Source organism: Microcaecilia unicolor, chromosome 11 (assembly GCF_901765095.1).
Source record: "Microcaecilia unicolor chromosome 11, aMicUni1.1, whole genome shotgun sequence".
NCBI classification, from domain to species: Eukaryota; Metazoa; Chordata; class Amphibia; order Gymnophiona; family Siphonopidae; genus Microcaecilia; species Microcaecilia unicolor.
Genome location: NC_044041.1, coordinates 206,689,810 through 206,710,903, shown reverse-complemented (window position 1 = coordinate 206,710,903; position 21,094 = coordinate 206,689,810). Strand labels below are relative to the sequence as shown.

General features: G+C 43.1%; 1 protein-coding gene across 7 annotated transcripts in view; it reads right to left on the bottom strand.

The window, feature by feature from the left end:
• Window positions 1-601: 601 nt before the first annotated feature.
• TMEM39B (transmembrane protein 39B) overlaps window positions 602-21,094 on the bottom strand; it is a 29,746-nt gene continuing 9,253 nt past the window's right edge. For 3 of the 7 annotated variants that reach the window (XM_030219636.1, XM_030219637.1, XM_030219635.1), the window contains exons 2-9: window positions 15,875-16,061; window positions 14,912-15,131; window positions 13,342-13,425; window positions 12,617-12,771; window positions 11,679-12,003; window positions 2,352-2,539; window positions 1,750-1,870; window positions 602-948 (exon numbers count right to left, since the gene is read on the bottom strand). In XM_030219636.1, coding sequence (XP_030075496.1) covers window positions 712-948; window positions 1,750-1,870; window positions 2,352-2,539; window positions 11,679-12,003; window positions 12,617-12,771; window positions 13,342-13,425; window positions 14,912-15,131; window positions 15,875-16,002 — 1,458 coding nt within the window. In that variant the 5' untranslated portion in view covers window positions 16,003-16,061 and the 3' untranslated portion in view covers window positions 602-711. Of the gene's footprint in view, window positions 949-1,749; window positions 1,871-2,351; window positions 2,540-11,678; window positions 12,004-12,616; window positions 12,772-13,341; window positions 13,426-14,911; window positions 15,132-15,874; window positions 16,062-17,617; window positions 17,881-19,293; window positions 19,392-21,094 lie in introns of those variants that run through there. The other 4 variants (XM_030219638.1, XM_030219639.1, XM_030219640.1 and 1 more) reach the window with 4 other exon arrangements.

Below are 21,094 nucleotides of genomic sequence, written 5' to 3'. Positions count from 1 at the left end.
TTTTGTTTTCTGAGTTTATCCCTCCTCCAGACATGAATACAATATTGCATGTGAGACTTCAGACTCGTACAGTTGTATTTCACCTTTCCTCTGCTGGTTATGTCTATCCAGATGAACTCCAGCATCCTCCTGGCTCTGGCCACCACCATGATTTGCTACCTTGGGATCAGCACATGATCTGGCTACAGCTGGAGAAGTGCCCAGGGAGTTTAGAATTTAGAGACTGAGCTAAGGAACCCCAAAAAGCCCACAGTATTCATCTGTTCAGTGTAAGGAAGGGGAAAGGCTGTGGGAAATGGCCAACTTCAAGACATGGTTCAGCTCACGGATACAGTGTGGGCTGGAGCTGTGTTCAGAACCGAAGTCTTATACTGTAATGATGGCTCACATTTTTCTAAGTGGAAACAACATTTTACGTGAGAAATTTAGATAAGACATCAACAGGAAAGAAGTGGAGTTAAAGTAAAATCCACTGAGGTTCAGAGTGAGTTTGGACTCGCTATAATCCTTCAGAAATAAAGACGGACTGAGTTTAGTAAGGCTTCTGCCCCCAGAAATCGCTCACCACACCCTTGTAAACAATAATCACAGAGACACCAGCTCAGAGTACAAAAATAGTTTTCTGTTTAATTAAATCACTTTTGAAAAAGAAAGAAAGCAAGCACCTGTATCAAACACACCAAGCTTTACAAATGTACAGGCCACAACTGCCTAGCTGAGCTTCTGCTGGGATTCTGAGTTCACAGAATAGGTGTAGGCTCTTCCCAGCACAAGACGGTCACGAAGCAGCTTGAAGAAAGTGTAGTAATTGCCGAAGAGGATCAGGGCCAGTGAAATGGTACGGTGCCACTTCTCCGAAATGATGAGTGAGTATAGCTGATACAGGATAAGGGCTCCTTCCAAGAAGAGCAGAATGTTCAGAATCCGTAAGGGTTTGCTGAAAAAGAACTGTGGGCAAGAAAAAAAAAAAGTTAAACAGGAAAGCACTGAAATACAGCTTACAAGGCAAAATAGGTCAGGCCGGGCTACATGCAAAATAATGCTTACAAGGGAAAATAAGTCAGGCCACCCACCTGCTCAGGTATTTCATTTTTAGTACATGCAGAATAATGCTTAAAAGGAAAAGCAGGCTATGCCACATGCAAAATAAGGCTCAGAAATTAATATAAGCTGGGCCATGTCAGGGACATGCAAAATAATGCTTACAAGGGAAAAAGGTCAGGGTGCAACCAGGTACATGCAGAGCTTAACAGGTTCTCTATATTTCTGTCTCCGGCTTTCAGGATACATTTCTGTCTGAGGTGCACAGTTCCACCCTGCTGGACAGATTCTTTCCCTACGGACTATCTCATTTCTGCCACAGGATAAATTGAGGCACATTCAGTCTGACATTCTAACTCTCTCTGTGCAATTAGCAGAGAAGTACATTTTAGTAGATACCACAATATACGTGGCCCCTTTCTATTGCTGCAGTTTGCAAATTTCAATTTAGTGTCTGCTCTAATCTGTACACTATGTGCTTGAATAATATCCCAGTCGTCAAACTCTTAATACCCAGTGAGCCACAAAACTGAAGGGAAGATGTTCCTTAAGTCCAATCGCATTTCCTTTCTTGTGAGACTTGAATTTGTTGTTTCTTACAATGCAAAAAGCAATAATAATCACTATTTCTCAGTTTCTTCTCCTGCCTGTGTGTCCCACCCTATAATGGTGAAATTTTGTTGGCAGGGAGGAAGAAAAGAAACTTACATGAAATCGGGAGTGAGAGACATCAGAAGGCACAGCCACGTTGTAATGACCCACAGCTTTATACACATTCTTATTGTGCTTTACAAGCACTCCCTGTGGCCACATGCAGGCCTCTGTCCACCTGAAAGAAAGGATTACCCTTAGTGCACTTGAGAAAGAGGGCTGCTTTTGGGAATAGACATGAGCACAAGCGCCCATGTTAGCGGCGTAGCTGTGGGTGGGCAAAATTGGTGCACCCTTAGTGTGGCTGTTGGGGATTCCCAAACCCCACCAGCCAAAGACCTCCCTGAGTTCCCCCCCCCCCCCCCCCCCCCCCGGCAGTGGCGGTAACTCAGGGATACTGCTGCCGGCCACCCAGGTTGCAAGTGTTCTAGCTGGTGTGGCTTCAGAATCTCCACCCACCTGCTCAGGTACTTCATTTTTAGTTTTAGGGGGCACCGTGGGGAGTGGAGACAAAATTTCAGCCTCACGCACTTTGGACTCAGGCCCACCCTAAATCAGCCATCTGGCTATGCCACTGCCCACATACTTATCCATGGATATATAGCATCACACTACACTGAACAAATAAGGAGCTGAAAGACGACAAGAATGTTTCTTACGAGTGCTGCAGCATATTGGAACAGAGCCCTGGGTCCACCTTCTGCCAGCAGCCCAAATGAGTTGCAGCCTTGTGCAAGAGGTCACAGTAGTGAACAGGTAGCAAGTGCTGAGTTAGGATCACTGAGGTGCTTATAGACACCAGCAGGAACAGCTCACAGGACCAGCGTTTGTCATAGTACTGGGTGTTCTACAAGACAGAAGAAATTACATCAGTACAGAAGCTGGAGGCGAGATACTGTGGAAAAGAAAGGTGACTGAACTAATATCCATCACAGCATCACCTGCGTGCTTGATGTGAAATTCCCACATACAGCAGGGTGACAGCAGTTCGTGATTCCTCTGTAATGTCCTGTCAGGGCTGCATTTTGTATTTAAATCTTTATATGTAGCCTGTTCTGTTGACTTTTTAGGTAAATTTTGTTTAAGGACATGCAATTTTTTATTACTGGCTTTTCCATCTGTAAAAAAGTATTTGCTTTAAAGCTCTTATTTTCTAGATCTTTTCTATTTTATGCTATTTGTCTCTGGAATAGTTTACCAAAACATTTACGTTCTATAACTAATCTTTTTGCCGTTTGGAAAGCTTTGAAAACATATCTTTTTTTCTAATGGTAAACAAATGGTTTATATTTGCTTTCATTTCTTTGGTTTACATTTCTAGTTGTTGCATCCTGATTTTTTTAAATCTTCTGTTACCCTGCTTTGAATTCTTTTGAACCAGTGGCCTCCTGAGCACAGCGTTCTACTGTAGGTTATGCAAGGAAAGAACTTAGCATAGACCAGTGGTCATGACCTTGAGAAACCCGTCTGCCTTTTGGTCCTTTAAAGGGGTTTCTGGCAGATTTTCTTCTCCCTAGCACTTTTATTTATTTAATAAAAAATGTATATATTGTAGTTACAAATAGTTTGTCTAATGTGGTTCACATTAAAAACATACACAGTTAATCTCCACAGATGATAAATAGCAAACAATCTGAAACCACTCTGGACCTCCCCAGTTATCCCTTACTTCCAACCTCCCTGCTTCCTCTAAGGGCCAACACCCTTAACCCAGGTAATAACCAGGCTTTTAGTATTTTTCAGAACTTTCAATAATATCCTTTGGTATGCTGTTCCATCAAACTGGGGCAATTACTGAAAAACTGTATTTACCAGGAAGACGGTTAAGATCTAATCAGGAATTTCTGTTGGAGGTCCCAATTGTGAAAGAGGTGTGAAGGGTTCATGCATGTAAACAGCATGTTAACTTTTTTCAGCCAAATACCTTGGCCTCCCCTCCTGCAAAGTCTTAAACATCAACACCAATATTTTGAATTTCACTCGAGATACTATTGACAGCCAACGCAACGCGTGTAACATTGGTTAGATTTCTGTAATACAAATCTTGCTACTGTATTTTACGTCCACGGAAACTTCCAACATAACCAGCCAGGAACTCCTGCCTGTCAATAACCCATTACAATAACTTAAGTGTTTAATTAGCAACAAAGTCATTACCCATTGCAACGCTTTCCTAAGTGTGAACATAAGCCCCTTACCAATTTCAACTTATAGTTTGTGCACAGCTAAATCTACGTTAGTTTCCAAGTCAGCATTTGGAAAGCAGTATATACTAAAGCACATAGTATGGGAAATTAAGATCTTGAGGCTGTGGTGGAACAGCTTGATTTAGACTTGGAGGCAGTTACGAAAATGTGGTTCACAGAGAACCATGACTGGGATATAGTTATACAGGGCTATAAACTCTTTAGGAAGAAAGGGAGAGACAGTGGCATTAAACGTTAAAGATAATACTAAAGCCACACAATTGCAAGACTTACAGGTTAAGGAAGAGGCACTGTGGGTTAATCTGGAAAGAGGGGATGGAAAATGTATTTACATTGGTGTGAAAAGGGAAGTACTACTAATAGGTGATTTTAGTATGCCAGATGTTCAATGGGATATCCCAATTGCTGGGTCTTTTAGAAGCAGGAAGATCCTGGATTCTTTACAGAGGAAACCATTCCAGCAGCTGGTAATGGAACCCACATGGGATGGGGCCATACTGGACTTGGTGCGTACTAATGGGGGTGTTATAGTGGGTGATCATCTGGCATCCTGTAATCACTGGATGTTGTGGTTTAATATTAAGACAGGTGTGGAGAGGGTTCATTCAAAAGTGATGATTCTGGACTTCAAAAAAACTAACTTTTTTTCAGATGGGGAATTACCTCAAGGAGTTGTCTGGATGGGAACATCGGGAAGAAGTAGGAAACCAGTGAGCAAAATTGAAAGGACCTATTGTAAGGGAAACGAACCTTTTTATAAGGAGAGTAAATAAAATAAGAGGAAAAGGAGGTCGCTTTGGTTCTCAAAGGTAGTAGTGGAAAAGGTTAGCCTTTATAAATTACAAGAGATCGCAGAAAGAGGAAGACGGGTGACAATATCTGGAAAAGCTAAGAGAAGCTGGTAGAGTAGTCAGGAAAGCAGAGATGCAAATGGAGGAAAAAAATAGCCAATATGGTAAATGGGGGGACAAGGATATTGTTTAGAAATGTTAGTGATAGGAGGAAGTGCAAAAGTGGCCTTGTGAGACTCAAAGGTGAAAGGGAGGAATATGTAGAAGCAGATAAAGAGAAGGCGGAATTGCTTAACAAATATTTCTGTTCTGTGTTCACAGCTGAAGGGATGGGAGCAGGATCACAGAAGACAAATAGGAATTGAGGGGTGGTAGTCCCTGAATGATTTTCAGAGGACTGTGTTCATGAGGAGCTGGCTAAACTAAAGGTGGACTGTGACAAAACAGTGGGTTTGTAAGCCTGTAAATTGTATTATTTCTTGAAGCAGGTGGTGCACATTTTATGTTTAAAGTTGTTACAGACAAACGACTGTACTTTCTTTAGTTTAACACAAAGAGGAAGTAACTTGCAGTGATGTGGCCAACTACTTTTAAAAATTGTTGTTCTGGGCTCTGATTGGAAATACTGGATTTTTCTCCAGTCTCAGTTTGGAAGTAGAGAGAGAAAGACCTCTTTACTGAGACCCTTGGAGCAGTTGTATTTCCTGTACTTCCCAAGCACTATCCAGGTAGTGATAAAATGTTTAGTTTTATTTATAAATTGATCCTTATTCAGTTACCTATTTCCATCTGTTTTTATAGTTCACTAATCAATATTTTTTTTATTTTATTTTATTATTTATTCATTTCATCAAACATTCAAGAAAACATCTTGATCGGAAAAGAACATAAAACAAAAAATATCATATAACAATAAAGATTAACAATCTGTAAAGAAATCATTAATACTCAAGTCCATAAACTAAGAATCCAAGATTCAGGAATACAAGGAGAATAATTAAATTTTTTTTAAAATTAACAGGATTAAGCAAGTGCCATTGAGGTGTATTACTTATTTATTAAGCGTTGTCCTTTTTTCTCGAGGCTATAAGAGCCGATGCATGCGTAGGCTCTGTAAACACATATTTCTTTCCATCAAGTCTTACTATACACTTGCAGGGGTATCTTAAAAAGAAGGTACCCCCCAACTGTATTATGCCAGACTTAAGGAGCAAAAATTGTTTCCTCCGTTTCCTTGTCTCCTTAGAGACATCAGGAAATAATAATATCTTACAGCCCAAAAAGGGTTTTTCTCTGTTACGAAAGAAAAGACGGAAGATCCAACCCTTATCCGGCAACAAAGCAACGGTAGCAACCAAGGTTGCAGCCGTTGCTAATTCAGAATCAGAAGTTTCAAGCAAAAGAGATACATCTATTGGAGTTTCAGGAATTGGATTCAGTTCTTTTCCTGGGACATAATAAACAGAAGTAAATGGTGGCAAGTTCTGGTCTGATACATTCAAAACTTCACGGAAATATCTCTTTAACATATCAAGAGGAGGTATTGTCTGTATCTTGGGAAAATTTACAAATCTTAAGTTATGACTTTTAGTATAATTATCAAATGTTTCCATTTTTTTTCGAAGATTAGCCAAGTCATTTATCATCAAAGGTTGTAATGTTTCCATTTTTGCAATTCTTTGCTCAGCCTTGTCAGCTTTATTATCCATTTCTTTAGTTTTTTCCTCCAGTTTTCCCAAGTCTTTCTCTAATAAGTTTACCTTTGGGGCAATTTCATTTGTTTGTTTCAGGAAAGTTTGTCCCAAGGCAGAAACCAAATCCCATAGTTTATCTAAAGTTACCTCTTTTGGTTTAACAATTAGTTCTTTAGGCATTTCAAACCTCTCAGATGCCGTCGCATGGATCTCTCTCTGTTCCTCGGGACCTCTCCCCGCATTCCACGGTGGTAGCGTTTCCCCAACTTGAGATGATAACGAGTCCTCCACTCGATGTTCTTCCGGGTCCCTCTCACCTTCGTTGGGAGACCCGATCGAGTCAACAAGAAAGGAGCTTGCTCCAACCGGCTGGGGAGGCGGAGTCCGCATAGCGGGACTGAGGGTGGTTTCCAAACCAGGGGAGACCGAATCTCCTAACATGCCGGACATCCCGACTGGTAACGTCCCGTTTTCAAAAGCAACACTCTGTGGTCGAACGAAGCGGTCAAGAGGACCAGGTAAGGAGGGAGTAGATAGCGGGGCTCTGGCTGCTACTCGCCCTCGTCGTTTAGGCATTTTAGGAACAAGAGTAATCGCGACTCACAGCGCCTCAATAGACTGCGGCCATCTTGGATCCCTCCCTAATCAATATTTTTTTATGACAATAAACCTTTTTTAGTTTATTGACTCTGCTTGTCTGCACTAAGAATCCTGGTGGTTTGTGTGTTGGGTCTGTGAGTGCTTTCTAGGAACTGTGGGACCACTGGGACTGTGGCCCCAGTAACCTAGAATCACTGGGGATAACTTGAGAGTGGGAGACTCACTCAGAGGCGGTTGGGGTCCCAGTCGCTGGGAGGAGGGTGCTAGTGTAGAGCACATGCCCAGGTGGACCTGAGCTGTGCTGGGGATAGACCCTCTCAGTGGCTGCAGGGTTAGCCCCAGGCAGGTGGCTAGGCATTCTGTAACATGGCCAAAGTGATGAGGCCAGATGGCATACATCCGAGGGTACTGAATAAACTTAGGGAAGTTCTAGCAGCTCTGCTGGCTGACCTTTTCAATGCTTCTCTATAGTCGGGAGTGGTCCTGGAGGACTGGACAAGAGCAGATGTGGTCCCTTTCTACAAAAACAGAAGGATGAGCCTGGGAACTACAGGCTGGTAAGTCTGACTTCTGTTACAATTCAATAAATGGAAACGCTTTTAAAACAGAGAATAGTGAAATTTCTAGAATCCAATGGATTGCAGGACCCGAGGCAACATGGTTTCACTAGAAGCAGATCTTGTTGGACAAACCGATTAATTTCTGACTGGGTGAACAGAGTTGGGTCCAGGGACAGCGTTAGATGTGGTATATTTAGATTTTAAAGCCTTTCACATGATTTTGCATAGACGACTAATAAACTGAATGCTCTCAAGTATGGGCCCTAAAGTGACTGACTGGGTTAGGAACTGGCTAAGTGGAAGGCGATAGAGGGTAGTAGTAAATGGAGCTCACTCTGAGGAAAAAGATGTTACCAGTAGTGTGCTGCAAGGCTCTGTTCTTGGGCAGATATTGCCGAAGAGCTGTCTAGTAAGGTTTGTCTCTCTGCGGATGATACCAAATCCTGCAATAGGGTATACACCTCTGATGGACCAAAGATTTAATGCTAAAAAATGAAGGGTCATGCACTTAGGCTGCAAAAACTCAAGGAAATGGTACAGTTTAGGGGATGAAGAACTTTTGGGGGTGATCGTGTGATGATCTTAAGGTGGCCAAACAGGTAGAAAAGGTGACAGCAAAAGCTTTTTTACATATTTATAAATGATCTAGAGATGGGAGTAACTAATGAGGTAATTAAATTTGCTGACGAAACACAAAGTTATTCAAAGTTGTCAAATCGCAAGAGGATTATAAAAAATTACAAGAGGACCTTATAAGATTGGGAGACTAGGCACCCAAATGGCAGATGACGTTTAATGTGAGCAAGTGCAAAATGATGCATGTGAGAGGAACCCGAACTATAGTTATGTGATGTAAGGTTCCACATTAGGAGTCATCGACCAGGACTGGGATGTAGTTCAAACCCTCTGCTCAGTGTGCGGCAGCGGCTAAGAAAGCATCCATTATTAGGTATCATGTTAGGTATTATTAGGAAAGGAATGGAAAACAAAAATGAGGATGTTATAAAGCTTTTGTATCGCTCCATGGTGCGACCGCACCTCGAATATTGTGTGCAATTCTGGTCACCTCATCTTTAAAAAGATATAGTGGAATTAGAAAAGGACGACAAAAATGATAAAGGGGATGGGATGACTTCCCTATGAGGAAAGGCTAAAGCGGCTAGGGCTCTTCAGCTTGGAGAAAAGGCGGCTGAGGGGAGATATGATAGAGGTCTATAACATAACGAGTGGAGTTGAACGGGTAGATGTGAATCGCTTGTTTAATCTTTTTCCAAAAATACTAGGACTAGGGGGTACGCAATGAAGCTACAAAGTAGTAAATTTAAAACGAATTGGAGAAGATATTTCTTCACTCAACTTGTGATTAAACTCTGGAATTCTTTGCCAGAGAATGTAGTAAAAGCAGTTAAAAAAAAAAAAAAAAAGGTTTGGATAACTTCCTAAAAGAAAAGTCCATAAGCCATTATTAAGATAAGGATAAGCAGCATAAAATATATTGTACTGTTTGGGGATTTTGCTAGGTACTTGTAATCTGGGTTAGGACTGTTGGAAACAGGATGCTGAGCTTGATGGACCTTCGGTCTGTCCCAGTATGGCAACACTTATGTTCGTTGTAAGATATAAACAGGATGGAGTTGATCCAGAGGGTGGTTACTCAAATGGTCAGTGGTCTTTGTCATAACAGTATGGGGACAGACTTAAAGGTCTCAATACAGGACAGGGGAACTATGATAGAGATGTTTGAACACCTATGTTGCATAAATGCATAGGAGGTGAGTCTCCTTCAGTTGAAAGGAAGCTCTGGAATGAGGTGGCGTAGGATGAAGGTGAAAGGGGATAGACTCAGAAGTAACCTAAGACATACTTCTTGGAATGGCTGGTGAATGCATGAATAGCCTCCTGGTAGAGGTGGTGGAGACGAAAACTGTATCTGAATTTAAGAAAGCTTGGGACAAGTACATAGGATCTCTAAGGGAGAGCAGATGGTATAGATGGGCAGAATGGATAGGCCATATGGTCTTTATCTGCCTTCATTTTTCTATGTTTTAATTCTACATCCCCCTCCCCCACGCAAAAAAGGTTTCATTGGTGGCCTAGTGGGCACCCCCTGCCACCCGCCCGTATATGCTACTAAATCCCTGCCCACTATATCCCAGGGTGCACCGGTTAGGGCAGGGCACTGCCATTTGAAGGCAGCGCTTGTACGAGGAGGGAGTGTAACTCCCTCCTCTTGCTACAAGGTATGGGTGGGGGGGGGGCACTAGGAAAACAGAGCGAGTGCCTATTGGGCCACCAAGGAAACCTTTTTGCATGGGGGGAGGATGGAGGTCCCCCGAACCTCCAGCTCCCTTGTGCCTGGGTAGGGGTGGTGGGGGAGAGGTATAGAGGTCCACTGCATCTCCATCCCCTTATGTCCGAGGGGGGGGGGGGGGGCTGTAAGCATGCAAATGCATCTGTAGTACCTGAAGACTGGAGGGTGGCCAATGTAATGCCGATTTTTAAAAAGGGTTCCAGGGGTGATCCAGGAAATTACAGAACGGTAAGCCTGAATTCAGTGCCGTGGAAAATACTGGCAACTATTATAAAGAATAAAACTACAGAACACTTAGACATGGTTTAATGGGACAGAGTCAGCATGGGTTCAGCCAAGAGAAGTCTTGCCTCACCAATTTGCATCATTTCTTTGAAGGCGTGAACGAATATGTGGATAAAGGTGAGCCAGTTGATGTAATATATCTGGCTTTTCAGAAAGCTTTTAAGTTCTTCATGAGAGACTCATAGGATAGGAGGCAATGTCTTCTGTTATTGGACAGAAAACAAAGGGTAGGGTTAAATGGCCATTTTTCTCAATGGAGGAGAGTGAGTAGTGGAATGCTGCAGGGACGATGCTATTTAACATATTTATAAATGATCTGGAAAATGGAACAGCAAGTGAGGTGATTAAATTTGCAGATGACACAAAACTATTCAACGTTGTCAAAATCCATGTAGATTGTGAAAAATTGCAGGAAGACCTTAGGAAACTGGAAGACGGGGCATCCAAATGGCAGATGAAATTTATGTGGACAAATGCAAAGTGATGCACATTGTGAAGAATAATCTGAATCATAGTTACCTGATGCTAGGGTCCACCTTAGGAGTCAGCACTCAAGAAAAAGATCTAGGTGTCATTGTAGACAATATCTTCTGCCCTGTGTGCGGTGACGGCCAAAAAAGCAAACAAGATGCAAGGAATTATTAGGAAAGGGATGCAAAATAAGACCAAGAATATTATAATGCCTCTGTATTGTGCTCCATGGTGCGATCTCACCTTTAGTATTGCATTCAATTCTGGTCGCTTTATCTCAAAAGAGATATAGCGGAATTAGAAAAGGTTCAAAGAAGAGCGACCAAAATTATAAAAGGATGGAACTTCTCCTATATAAGGAAAGGCTAAAGAGGTGAGGGCTCTTCAGCTTGGAAAAGAGATGGATGAGGGGAGCTATGATTGTTGTTTATAAAATCCCGAGTGGTGTAGAACAGGTAAAAGTGAATCGATTTTTCACTCTTTCAAAAAGTACAAAGACCAGGGGACACTCGATGAAATTACATGCAAATACTGTTAAAATAGAAGGAAATATTTTTTCACAGAAAGAGTAGTTAAGCTTTGGAACTCATTGCCAGAGGATGTTAACACAAGCATTGCCATCCTGGGACAGACCGAAGGTCCATCAAGCCCAGCATCCTGCTTCAGGCAATTCTTACTGCAGTTATCATATCTGGGTTTAAAAAAAGGTTTGGACAAGTTCCTGGAGGAAGAGTCCATAGTCTGCTATTAAGATGGACATGGGGGAGGCCTCTACTTACCCTGGGATTGGTAGCATGGAATGTTGCTACTATTTGGGTTTCTGCCAGGTACTTGTGACCTGGATTGACCACTGTTGGAAACAAGATACTAGGCTGAATGGACCATTGGCCTGACCCAGTATGGCTATTCTTATGTATAACAGTTCTTGCGTTTGTACCCAGCCCATTGTAAGGGTCATGGCACTGGCTGCTGTTGCAACACTTTACTGTAGTTGTAATACCATCTATCTCAAAACAAAATGTTGACTTGACGTTCTCAGTATATGAAAAATGAACGGTGTTGCATACGTTTACAAACCAGACAGGCACGAAGGCCACGTAGTAGGCGCTGAGCATGGAGCTGAGCAGTGCTTCCTTCATACGCCAGTTGAAATCCATCTTTAGGTACTGCACCTCAGTGCGGATAAGGTCAGGGGACAGGCAGCAGGCATGTGTGGGCATGCTCTCAACACTATGCATCTGCTGGCTGTGCTGTTTCCACGTCTCCTGGATAAATGTTAAGTAGTCTTTGCCACGGCCGCTCTCCCAAGGGCTGATGCTGGAGATGTGGGACAAGAAGCCAGACTTCCCAAAGTCATAGTTCAGCTGCAAGAATGGAACATACATCCCAAAACTGCAGAGGGAAAGCACAGAAATCTTACACACGATACTTGCTTTTCCATTTCATTCACCCTTCTCTCTCTCCCCCTTCCTTCCTGTCCCTCCCTTATTTTCTGCTTCCTCCTTTCTCATGTCCCATTCCTCCCCTCTCATCTATCTACCACATCTTGTTCTTCTCACTCCATGACCTTATTCCATTCCACTCCTCCCCCTCCTCTTGTCCTCTCCTCTTTCCTATCACATCTCTTCAAACCCTCCATCCCAGCCTGACTCTCCCCTATCCTTTCTCGCTCATTGACATAATATTGTATTTTTGTTCTTCGGTGCATAGTTTGAAAATCTGACGTTCAGGAGCTGGGCAGGACTGGTTCTTATGCCTCTTAAGCTTCTCCCCTCTCAAACAAGATCTGATCTCCACATGTTCTAATAAAGGCTGAATCTCCAGCTGTGCAGCCCTTGCTGGCCTAAAGTGACAGTTCATTCTTTCATATCTGTCAAGTGCTGTAAAACAGCATCAACCATCATCCCACCAAAATGAAATAAAAGGTTATGGGAAAGGATGGGGTGGAAACAGGACCCGCCCTGCAATTTAAACACCTCCCCAGAGAAAGAGATGATGTACTTACGGATAGCAAAGGAACAAGAGATTGAGGAAGGAATATGTTCTGAATAAGTGAATAAGCGAGCGGCATAAACTCCAGCCTGCCCCAGTCAACACAGCAAACCGGGTAACTACAAGGAAAACCGAATGTGGGAGTGACAGCTTCCTGCTCTGAGAGGCCTGGAGGGGGTGGACGGGAAAGGGAACAGGGAGAAAGGAACAAGTTGAAGAACATATTAAGCAGAAGAAAGAAATAGTTCTCGGGGCACAAAGGAAGAACAGGTGTTTGTAATGCATAAGGGTTTTAAGTATAAAGTCACAATCTAAAGGGGCTTGGGGTGGGCACAGGGCAAGTAAGGGTGACAACAGCCACAGGGGGTCCTTTTCCTAAGGGCGCTGCAATTAGCACGTGGGTTTGCTGCGCACTCTGGCCACTTTCTAGCGCGACTGAAAAATTGCCGCAGATTTTAAAGAAATGGTCATGCTCTAATTTCCCCATTAGCGCATGGTCCTTAGGTGGCAGTAACAGTTCTGTGCCCGTGCAACCCAAACATCACAGGCAAGCTTACTCTCCACCCCACACGTGTGCTGCTGCCCAAACTAGCACGGTACCCCTCAGTGCGTCCTTTTACCGTGTGGTACGTCTACCGGGCCTTAGTAAAAGGACCCCACAGTGAATGGAAGTGTTGGTGGACACCAGGATGCTGGGGAGGGGCGTAAGGTGAGCAAGGAAGTCAACAGACATCTTACCTCTCTAACAATGGCCCCGATCAATCGTTGTGTTAAGATAACTGTCGTCAGCATCAACACATTAAAATCAATTAGGTGAAAATTCTGTAATGGAAAACAGAACAATTATGTACTGTGGGTACAGAGGGGCCCCAAAAATCGGTGAGGGGGGGAGGAGGAGTGTTATGCATCAGTGATGATACACTGTGATGCCTTCATTGAGACCCCTGATTCTTTAGATAGATTACTTAATTCATAGTTTCTTTCTGAAAATAATCTTTGGAATTAAAGTGACCCTGCTGTAAAAATATCCAGCCTCATGCTCCGTGAAGTTTGGGTTTCAACCATAAACCCCCCTTCCCCGCCCCCCTTTTCAGGTCACCCCAGTCTTCTTGGATGCCACACACTCTCTGCAAGGTTACCCCACTGCCTTCTTGAAAGCACAAAACTATCCTACATTTGCACTTAATGGGGGCAATTCTACAAAACGTCACCCAACTTTGGGCACTAAAACGCAGGACACAGAGTACAAATTTCATAATGGCATCTGCTCAGGAGTACAGTAAGAAAAATGAGAGAGGGCACTGAAATGCCCACTGAAGACACCAGGTGCTTGAAACATGTTGGAAACACGGTTGGGACAGACAGTGAAGACTGTGGAAGGAAGAAGGCTGGGAAGCTGCTGTATTACAAAGAACCCAGGGGAAAAGGAAGAAACAAGGGCCAGATAAATTAAGCACATCTTACTGATACTGCAGGTTGGAACTCCCTAGAAACCAAGTGGTGACCAGGTCCTGCCCACCAGGGACACAGGCAGCTGTATAACCAGGAAAGGGCCATGCTAGTTTTGGCTGCTGTTTACATTATTACATAACATTGTGGTAAAACATAGTCCAAAAAAAGAACAAAAACACAGTTGTGCAAGGAGCAATGGTTTACAGGTGCTACGGCTTCCATCCCCAACAACTGGGATATATTTCTTAGCAGTGTGGACTGGTTTGTCTTTATCCTAGTGCTCTATGTAGCAGTGACTGGAGAAGATGAAGGAGAAATTAGACCTTACCTGCTAATTTGCTTTCCTTTAGTCCCTCTGGACCGGACCAGGATTGGACTCTTGGGTTGTGCTCACCTACCAGCAGGGATCTTACGGTCTTCTTCTTCTCCTCTATCTACAGTATTTTCTCAGTCTCCACCTGCTGGTAGGCGAGCACAACCCAAGAGTCCAATCCTGGTCCGGTCCGGAGGGACGCTAAGGAAGTGGCTTTTTAGTACATATCACAGATTCACAAAATGTGGTGAGGGGTGAAGTAAAGCATTATGCAGCAGTCACCTGCATGATGGGGCGGAGATTATATACCAGTGACATATGTGATGGGGGAGGGTTTATGTACCCGCAGTCTGTATGATAGGTCTACATATCAACACTGTGCTTGATAGAGGTAAAAGGAAGTTATGTAAGCAGCAACATGCTTGGTTGATTTGGGAAGGGGTGTAGTTTACCTAGCTATCAGAGTATACAGGGTTCCAGCAGCATACAAGATGGGGTTTGCGTACTGTAGGCATATGTGATCATGGGGGAAAGCTTACATACCAGTGAGGTGCGTGATGGTGGATGCGATGGAGGATACCACCAGACTGTTTTGTAGATGTTGATATAATGGACAAAAAGGGCAATGAGATGACAGAAGAGCAGCTGAAGCTCAAACACAAGACTGCTCTGGGTGGGCAGCTCAGGGATCTTCGAGTGTTGCAGAGGAAGCACTGTCTGTGCAGCCAGGGGAGGGCTGGAGAGGCCTGTATCTGATCCACCCCTACAAGAGAAAGCAAAACCCACACTGAGCTACTACTAATCTCCACATTCCAGGGGCGGACTGACCATACAGGCAACTGGGCAGGGCCCAGTGCCCCTCCCCCCCCCCCCCCCCCAAGCCTCAGTGGGCCCTCCCTGGGTCTACTTTGAAAGGCCCTGGTGGTCTAGTGGCCTCTTCGGGGGCAGGAAAAAACCCCATTCTTTCCTGCCCGCTGTGCTCCAGCACTGCCACATCTACAAAATGGCTGTCAAGACTTGCAGTTTCGGCAGCCATTAAGAAGCAGCAGTGGTGCCAGGCAGAGCAGCAGTGGGGTTCTTTCCTGCCTCCCAAACAGGCCACTAAACCACCAGGGCTCTTTAAGGTAGGCTCCCGGGCAGAAAGGGTCATTGGGCCCCACCACCGTCCTCCCAGATCACTGTCAGTGTGCCCCTGCAACAGTCCCTTCAGCTCACCTGAAGCATACTGAGGGGAACCGCAAACCCCAGCAATCCTCCAGAGTACTATGAACTGCTCCCACTGGGGTAATTAATTCAGGGTGATTCCTAGTGAAGGTAGGTAACAGCAGAATTCCTCCCATTCCTAGGAACTGCCTGGACTAGAAGAATCTCGGAGGCAGTGCTGAGATGCAGAGCTTTGGGCTAGGAGTGTCACGGCGGAAACACTATGTGACAAGAGTTTCTCTCATTAGGGGTAGGCTGGGCTTCGAGCATCACAGGGATAGTACTGGGGCTTTGGGCATTTACCTGGTGCGGGAACGCCCTCCGGTAACAGAGGAGTTGCTGGAATGTCTAGAGGTTCCTGTGGCCCCAGTTTCACACAGAGGGTTTCGACAGTAGGATGTCTTATTGGGGCCTCTTCTTCCACCTGCCATGACAGCAGAGGTCTCCGAGGATTTTCTCACACTTTTACACTGGACCTTCGACAGTTATACTGCAAGAAAAGATCCAAAAATATAAACACAATACATACATATTCGATATATTATCTATGGAACTATATACTCACACACACATACATACATAATCCTACATGTGTGTGTTATTTTGCTGACAGTCCCATTTTATGCTGCATCGTACATTGACCTCAATACAATAAACATGCCTGCATGCATAATCTGTACTAGAGAAAGAACATGTGCCCCAAAAGAATTAACTATACCAGATAGGCAGTTATTGGCAATGCTAATTTTTATCAAAGACACGTGATAGAAAATCTTATACCACATGTCCAAGTAAGCGAGATCTCGAACTGCCATGTAAGATTCAGAAGTAAAATCCCACATCCATTCATGAAGACCAAATGTATATTCTGATGCTAGCAGAGGCCTAACAGACCTCCAAGAAACAAAAACAAAGCAGCTGACTGACCCCCAAAAGCTTACTTCCATACATAAGAATAGCCATACTGACCAATGGTCCACCTAGCCCAGTATCCTCCTTCCTATGCTACTAATTCCAAGGCAAGCCATGGCTTCCCCATGTCTGTCTCAGACTATGGACTTTTCTACCAGGATCTTGTCCAAACCTTTTAAAAACCCAGATATGCTAACCACTGTTACCACATCCTCTGGCAACGAGTTCCAGAGCTTAACTATTAACTGAGTGAAAAAATATTTCCTTGTTTTTTTATTTCTTTAAGATTTAAGCAATTTTCAACATACAATAACACTTGGTAAAGAAATATAGAACAATTATTGCAAGAAAACTAAGACACAGAAGGAAAACAGAAAAAAAAGAGTCTAACATCCTTCTTAGAGCACAAAAATTGAGGGGTGAGAATGAAAATGGAAGAGAACCAACATTAAAGGAAACTAACAATTAAGGCATGACAATGTGAAACCACTGCGTATATAACCCAAAACTCAGGATTCTCTAGTTGACATCTTCTTTAAGTCAATGAAAGTCTTCAACTATTCAGGAAGGAAAAAAAAAGGTATATTAAACCCCAAGATATTTAACAAAACATTTACGGGGATATGCGAATAAAAAGGAAGCACCTAAAGATATTACTTGAGTCTTTTTCAGGCTAATGTGGAGTATAAATGTCATGAATAAATAAATTACATCTTGTCGCAAAGCCAAAAATAATTTTCAACGATCTTGTGTAGAGTTAGTCACAGCTGGATAAATCCATACTTTCTTCCCACAAAAAAAAGGGATTGTAAAGGTTTTAGAAGAAATATAATAAATCTTATTTAACAGTGGCATTACATTGGTGGAAAATTTCAAATGATCTTTTAAATATTTGCTTAAATGCATCTAACTGTGAGTCACCTGGTCATCTGGGAAAATTCAAGATACATAAATTTGTCTCCAATTTTGATTTTCCAACTGTTCAATCTTCCTGCTCAATAGAATCTTGTCCTTAATTACAGCTGACGTTAAATCCTATAAAGATTTCACATCTTCTTTAACCCCCTGAATCTCTGAAGTAAACTCAGATTTTGTAAGTTCCAAACCTTTGGATAAAGAATCCAATTTACTCACTAAAGATGAGACTTCCAGCGCTCACTTAGAAACTGTTGAATCCACTCTCTGGAGTGCCTCCCAAATGCTTTTTTTCCTGGCTTCCCCACAGCCATGTCTCCGTTGATACCCTTCTCACTGCTAGACCCTTTAGCAACCAGATCTCAGTTGGAGCTCCACCACCGCGAGATCTGCTCTGGGAATTCCTCAGGCGTCACAGGGTCTGCAGAACGTGGTCGTTTGCACTCCGGGGGTGAAAGAGTAATGTTGAGCCCAAGAGGAGCAGGCTGCTCTTGCTTGGTCAATTTTGCAAGGGTCCTGGTGGGGTACCTCATGATCGGCCGCTGTATAGGGGACAATGTCCTAGCCGCTGAGGGAGCAATCTTGACCGACCCCTTTCTCTTAGTATGGGGCATATCAACAAAACAAGGCAATAATGAAAGCAGGTAAGAAACACTGGTAATCTGCTGTTTAAAACCAAGCTCACACCGTTTTAAAAGTATTTCCATGTAATTTCATTTAGCGTCCCCTGGTCTTTGTACTTTTTGAGAGTGAAAAATCGATTCAGTTCTACCCATTCTACACCACTTAGGATTTTATGGATCTTAATCATATTCCCCCATCTCTTTTCCAAGCTGAAGAGCCCTAACCTCTTTAACCTTTCCTCATATGAGAGGAGTTCCATCCCCTTTATCACTTTGGTTGCTCCTTTGAACCTTTTCTAATTCCGCTATATCTTTTTTGAGATACAGTGACCAGAATTGAATGCAATACTTAAGGCGAGGTCCCACCATGGAGCAATACAGAGGCATTATAATATTCTTGATCTTATTTTGCATCCATTTTGTAATAATTCCAAGCATCCTGTTTGCTTTTTTGGCCCCTTATGCACACTGTGGAGATGATTTCAGCATATTGTTTACAATGACACTTTTTTCTTCGGTGCTGACTCCTAAGGTGGACTCTAGCATCAGGTAACTATGATTTAGATTATTCTTCCCAATGTGCATCACTTTGCATTTGTTCTCATTAAATTTCATCTGCTATTTGGATGCCCAGTCTTCCAGTTTCCTGAGGTGTTCCTGCAATTTTTCACAATCCGCATGTGGTTTGACATCTAAGCAAATGATGGCCATGACAATACCAAAGATAAAAGTATTACCTTATACAAATTAGTCCTCCTTTCAGAGCACCACTTTGTCTCCCTCCCCCCCCCCCCATAAGATATATAAAAACAACTAATACATAGCTGTAACAACAAAACTGATTTTGAAACAAGTAATAAGTCAGTGCCCAGCAAATCAAATATTTAAAGGCGGTAGTAGGGGAAGATTCTGGATTAGCTCAGGCCTTTTTCAGTAATAGCTCCAACAGGAGTTACATTCCGGTATAGGAGATATTCTCCAAGGAGGTTTAATTACAGGAGATGGCACGATGTCACAAGACTGAAGCTGGTCTCCACCCTCTCCCCAATGCAGCCACCATCTTGGTACACCCAAAACCAAATGCACTTGATAAGGCAACAATCTCCACCTACTGGCTTCAGCCCACATAATTGGCCAGATAGCACGAGCCTTTTATCAAACTTCCTTGGTATTTTCTTTTCTCCAAGAGGGCTTAAAATCTAAGGTTGTATCTGGGACAATGGAGGATTAAGTGACTTGCCTAATATTACAAGGAGCATCTGGGGATCTGACCTGGGTTCATGGTTCTCAGCCCATTGTTGTAGCTATCAGGCCAGGGCTTCTCGATCCACTCCTTGGGACACACCTAGCCAGTCAGGTTTTCAGGATACCTAAAATGAATATGGACGAGATAAATTTGCATCAGATGGAGGTAGTGCAAGCAAATTTCTCATGCCTATTCATTGTGGGTATCCTGGAAACCTGACTGGCTTGGTGTGTCCTGAAGATTGGGTCAAACCCCCTTGCATTAAGCTATTTCGCCACTGTAAGCCATACTTATGTACTGTGAGAGAGAAAAAATTTCTACCGGCACTGCAGGAAGGCTCAGGCCAGTGTCCAGGGCTGCAGTTGGGATGATGGTGTTGCTACTGGGAGGTGCAGGGCTATTGATGCAATGTTGGAGCACAGTTAAGGCTAGAATCACAAATCCAGAAGTGCATACTGGAACCTGCATATTGGCAATCCATGGCCAGCAGGGGACTGACTGGAGCTGTGGGCTGAGTTGGGGGCCAATGCCAGAAACCAGATTTGAGAGGCTGCAGATCACAGGATGGACAGCTGCAAACCTGGATGTAACATACTCGTGCTGATGACCACAGCAAATCCAGAAAACTAGGGAATGATCATGTGTGGATACAGCAGGAAACAGGACAGCAACCCTTGCAGATCCACAAGACAAACGAGCACAGCAAGGGTGACACTGTCTGCTCTATTGTCAATAATAATAAAGAAGATTGATTAGACATCGTCTGCTCTTTCTATTGTCACCCTTGCTGTGCTCATGTGTCACGTGTGGATACATGCACATGCAAAGCTGCAGCAGGGGTCCCTGCTGTGCAAGAGGCCATCCAGAACTATCTGAAAGGGGACTGGGCTCTGGAGATGTGACAAAGGAATGAACAAGCCTAACTGCCAGAGGTATAAGGAAACTGCATTGAAAACTGTAGCTTGGATAGCACTGAGAAACAGGTGTTCAAGTGTGAGAGCTCATGCCAATAGACAGTTCACTCACTGGTTACTTTCAGTGGAAGGAAGAGCTTACACTGTGTGCACTACGGAGAAATTTCAAACTGTGTAGAGACCATTCGGGGAGTTGACAGCTCAAGAGGGAGGCTGTTGCTGGCTGGAGTTCCATGTGAGGAAGGTTCCTCTGAGGAGTAAGGGATGAATGTTTGACTCTGTGTGACGTACACTAATGTGCGTGAAAGAGTGGGTTTTCTCCCTTTTCTGTTTGTGGAACTATTTCTGACTGAGAAACTGGAGTTGTGTACAAAGTATGACAGAGAGAAAAATATCTTTACTGAAACAAAAATCTATTGCAAGTACAATTCTGTTTTTTAATATGAACACTTCTGAAAAAGACTGCCTTCATTAGGAAGCATATTTAATTTTCTGTGGAAAAAACTGAATTTGGTTGAATCCTCTCAGTAAGTGAATGTGTGTTTAGTGAGAGAAACAGGGAACTTTCTTTCTGAGACTTCCCACAGTGAAATCTATTCTGGTTCTGCTATAGCGCTTTTATATAATTTCAAAGCATGATTTTACAAGGTGAACAAATAGGTTTTTAAAACTTTACAAAACAGACTAAAATTAGATATCAATCTTATAGATACTGGTATTACTATTCCATATTTTAGGCCCTGAAATGAAAAAAGAATGTTCCCAGATGAATGTCATGTCAAATTTTTTGTCTAAAGGAGGTATTAATTGATTTACTATGACCAACTTCACACCATAAACACATTTATGCACTTGACAAGCAATTTTAAACTGAATACAGAATTCCACTCTTAACCAATGCCGATCCATTTTC